Source organism: Macrobrachium nipponense, chromosome 6 (genome assembly GCF_015104395.2).
Source record: "Macrobrachium nipponense isolate FS-2020 chromosome 6, ASM1510439v2, whole genome shotgun sequence".
Taxonomy (NCBI): domain Eukaryota; kingdom Metazoa; phylum Arthropoda; class Malacostraca; order Decapoda; family Palaemonidae; genus Macrobrachium; species Macrobrachium nipponense.
Window position 1 is genome coordinate 108,327,422 of NC_061108.1, and position 5,000 is coordinate 108,332,421.

Genomic DNA, 5,000 nt, shown 5'->3' on the forward strand with positions numbered 1-5,000 from the left:
GTAATGTTTCAGATTACACTTTCATTCTGAAGGCTAGTGAACAGATGCTTTTATGGTAAAATATAAGATGTACATGGCTTCGTTATTATGAGTATTTCCGTACGTGTTCCAGTGTATTGAATACGTATTGCGCATATACATTTACATGTACAGTAGAGGAGAGAGAGAGAGAGAGAGAGAGAGAGAGAGAGAGAGAGAGATTACACACACACACACACACACACACACACACACACACATATCTATCTATCTATCTATCTATCTATCTATCTATCTATATATATATATATATATATATATAATATATATAGTCCGACAATGCTTGGGGAAGTGATTATTAGTCCTATAAAGATGTAAATGAAAAAAGAAAATACACCAGGTGTGGCCGACTATGAAATCTATCAGAATAAAAAATATTACTATATAGTACCATGTAGTTATATTCAAGAGCTTTATTTAGGAGAATTGCGTCATAAAAGTACAAGCCATTATCTACGGTAAACCTCCAGATATCTTGAGCAAACGCACTCGATTAAGAGAAGCATTAATGAATAATGCAGGTCGATGAATAATTATGGCTATCTTGACTAGCGTTACTTGGATCATGACGTCATCGACCATCCAAGAATAAAACTGCAGCGCTGCTCGTGGCTGGTCTTATTCGGCTGCTGGCCGTTGAGGAGGCAACAGATTGCAGGTAATTAACAAGATATAATTTCTTAGCTGTCTAATTTGCTCTTTGTACGCGTGGTGTTAAAATTTGGCATTAGATTAACGTGAATTATTAGCTGTCAGAATACAGATAAAAATTCAAAAGTTTTTATCCATCCACAAAAGTTAATTATCACAGTTTACGCTTCTACTTTGAGTGTTGTCTCTCTCTGTGTAAAGAGAACGAAGAGACTTTACGCAGACGAAAATCTTAGGAAGGGGAAAGAATGCGAAAGACGGGAAACCCATGAAAGAGAAAAAGAGGGATTGAACAAAATTTAAAAAAATGCAGCGGTTACGGGTTCATCCAGATTCTGACGTTATTTGTTCGTCTATATTGGCAGTATACTCCTTCCAATGGGATAACTGACTAAATGGCCTCTTCTAACTTGTCGAAACAAGAAGAGGAAAGGAGAAAGAGGATTTCAGAAGGGCAAAAAATGTCGTTCAACACTGCCACAAAGGGCGAATGACTTCTGGCCCGAAGCATTTTCCTAGCTCTGTTAGTATGACGATGACTGCTATCAGTAGAGGACGTGTCTCTGATGCTTGATAAATGCACCACGTTAAAAAGATTTGTTCTAACCCAAAATATTATATAAAAAGGACAACGTAAATAGCTTCGAGTCACCTTTCGCCTTTTTTGTGATGGCTAACAGAAAGTAGGGAGCAATTTACATTTAATGATAAATTCAACATTATTTACGTTATCCTTTCTAAGTAAACAATACGACTATGATTACCTGTGAATCCGGACTGAAGATGACTGCCACAGGAAAGTTGGAACGTTCAGCTGGTCCAGCAGCTGAAAAGAGAGAATTTGAATGGTAAAGTAGGCAGGCGTTCAAGGATAATCTCTAAAAGATGAATTCAGCAAAACAAATCAAAGCAAAGCCCTTTAAGAAGGTGATTAGTTACAGAGAGATCGAACAGTTATTCCAACGTACTGTTAGCTGCAGGTGGACAAATTTCGAAATGACCCCAAACAATTGTCTGTTTGTATCGTGTTTTTACGTTGCATGGAACCAGTCGTGTGATTCAGCAACGGGACCAAGGGCTTAACGTGACTTCCGATCCACGTCGAGAGTGAACTTCTATCACCAGAAATACACTTCTCTAACTCCTCAATGGAATGCCCGAGAATCGAACTCGCGGCCTCCGAACTGGCAGGCCAAGACCATACCGATCACGCCACATTGGCCCTTCCCAGGATGGAAATGTCCACGTTATAACGCTTTCTACAGCCTAAGTAATATTCCCTTATGAATGGAATGACCTGACTTATGTGGTTCCTGTTGACTTGAAAACAGGGCTTCTCCATCATTTGGGAGGGCATTCCTTTCCCAGGAGGTTTTAATCTTCTGCTTTCCCACCGTTATCCCTGCATTAAGGGGTCGGTTGCCTGATGCGCCTTCTCCACTGCCTTCTATCGAAGGCATCACCTCCACCAAACCTCCTCTCTCCATATCTTCCTTCACTTTATCTCGCCATCTAATTCTCTGTTTTCTCTTGATCGTCTTCCTCTAACAGTTTCCTCCCAAGCCCTCTTCACTCTCTCCTCGTCATCCACCCTCAACACAGCCCATACCCTCTCAGTTGTGACTCTTATCAGCTCTGTAATCTTTACTAAGCTGCCCTTCTTCTCATTTCATCATTTCCAGTCTCTCAAGCAGCGATATTCCCATAATCCACCTCAGCATTCTCATCTCTGTTCTGGGCATGGCGTATCAGAATCCTGAGCTATTGCCTTTTCCCAGGGCAGTAACATCCTGGAAGTACAGGTTATCACTTCGGTATTATTTACCTGACATTGCAATAAGTTTTCTCCACAGACGGTTCATTCTCGACTCAGTGTCAGTGTGGCAGTGATCGCTGTGTTCACGACCCCCTTCCCCCAATAGGAGACCTCTTATTATCGTTAGAAAATCCACTAGTTAAAAATTTCAATTGTTCTACTTTTCAATTCTTAATTTTTTGTTTTACTATTTCTATATATTTTTTTTTAGCCCAGGTTGGACTGGATTGTTACAATGACTGGATGAAGATGATGATCATAATATCGCTGTCCATTACTACATTCATCATAGTCTTCAGTGTGTCCCCTTTCCCTTTCGCAGCTGGTAAGTTTTCATTTATTTTCTTTTCTGGAAGTGTTACTGTTCTACGAAGGTAGCTAATCAAAACATGAGACCGTGGATTTATAAGACCCTCTCAGTCTTAGAGACTATTCAGTATATCTGCACATCCTCTTATGAGTATAAACTAATGTGCCCTGTTAAGCTCAGTCTTTTCATGTTTTATTTGTTCTGCTAAAACACATTACACACACACATATATATATATATATTATATACACAAATATACAAATATATATAATTGTACGTGTGAGTAACAACATTTTCTTTTCTATGGACAAGATTCCAGTGAGTGAAACAAGTTTACTGGAAAGCATATTTGGATATCACTATTATTTCTATTATTTTAAGGGCTTCTCGGGTCCTACTGTGTCAACAGTATCTGTCTTTCATTTCGACATTATTTAAGGAGTTACTTTCTTCTGTTATATTGCATATACGAGCAATATTGCATTAATTTTTTTGTAAGTAAAGCAAATGGTTTAGGACATCATAAGTAGGTTAATTGACGACTTCGTCTCTTAATTTACGAATTCTTCTGCCTTACAAGAATTTCCTAAGTAATGCTTTGCGGATTTCGTGTCAATTAACATAATGTTATTCCTCAGCACTGTATGAATGTTCCAAGGTTTAGGTAATAACGTCCTCATTTTGCCGTTTTTCTATATATATATATATATATATATGTATATACATATATATATATATATATATATATATATATATATATATATATATATAATATATTTGGCATTATCACATACATAGATAATCACATGTTGTTCTCTTGCACTGTAAAAGCTTCCTGAAATTTCGTGAATTTTTGTATGAAAAATACTTGATATGGTTTGGTGATTCTTCCACAATGTAAGAATTTCCTGAAGTTTAGTGGGTCTTTTTATTATACTATATACTCTTCTGTTACTTTCGGGCATCGTGAAAATTTTCTTTAGTCTGCATAATATCTTCAATGACTCTCACGAGGCTCTCATGTACTTTAAGATTTGTCTGAAGTTACGCATTGTGCTACGTAGACTCAGTAGCTTCTAAATTTGATTATCAATACATTGATTTAATCTTTCAGCAGTTATCGTGATGCGAGATAAGTGGAGGCCAAAATAATTTTCAATTAGTATTTAATTCCATTTATGTATGGTGGATATAAAAGTTTTCCATTTAAACTTATATTTGGGGGGGTATAAAAGTGCTATTTAAACTTATATTTGGGGGATATAAAAGTGTTCCATTCAAGAAACATCATACAAGAACCAATGACTTTTATTTTTAGTCAGCAATAAAAAAAAATTGAAAACCTCTGATACACTAAAATATGCGCGGCGGCAGTCATCATTCTTGCGTTAGCTCTAATGAATTTCTGATCAGCAAATACGAGACACAGTATTAGTGACGGTCTCCCTTAGAATGTACCATATCATTTGTAGCTATAATGTCTTAATGGAAAATTTATGAATCTTTGTCTGAACTGCGAAAGTTTATCCAGTCTTTGACTTCTTTACGAGAGAGAGAGAGAGAGAGAGAGAGAGAGAGAGAGAGAGAGAGAGAGAGAGAGAGAGAGAGACGTGCCCCCATGAAAAATAATGACAAAATATTAATATAGAAGATTTAAATAATAATAATATAAATGAGTAATATAAAAACCAGGAAATAATAATAATGATAATATATATATATATATATATATATATATATATAATATATATATATATATATATATATATACAGTATACATATGCATAATATGAAAACTGGTGCCCCTCCATTAAATTTCTCTGGATCCGCTAGTGCCAGTCTACTGCGAGAATTATAGAGGAAATATGGGTATAAGGCGTCTTACAATTACCACAATTACGTAATGCCCAAGTTCTGATAATTCAGGTAAATGGGGGCTACTATTTACAGGACTAACATGAGGAGAACTTAGAAGAACCCAGAAAGAATATTACTAATGCTATGTCGGTTGTAGTCAGATTTGCCAGTGCATTATTAACAAAAAGGAGAATAAAGTTATTGCAGAAAAATACTGAGTGCAGAAAACCCAAGCAGTAGATAAAATAAATAAGTAAATAAGAGTACGCAAATAACAGAAACGGAACAGAATGAACGAATTTTCAAGGAAATATATATATGTATTTC

General features: G+C 36.1%; 1 protein-coding gene across 1 annotated transcript in view; it reads left to right on the forward strand.

Moving 5' to 3' along the window:
* Positions 1-2,721: 2,721 nt before the first annotated feature.
* Positions 2,722-5,000, forward strand: part of LOC135216377 (glutamate receptor ionotropic, delta-1-like) — a 76,370-nt gene continuing 74,091 nt past the window's right edge. Inside the window, exon 1 of the mRNA XM_064251643.1 lies at positions 2,722-2,831. Coding sequence (XP_064107713.1) covers positions 2,750-2,831 — 82 coding nt within the window. The 5' untranslated portion in view covers positions 2,722-2,749. The remainder of the gene's footprint in view (positions 2,832-5,000) is intronic.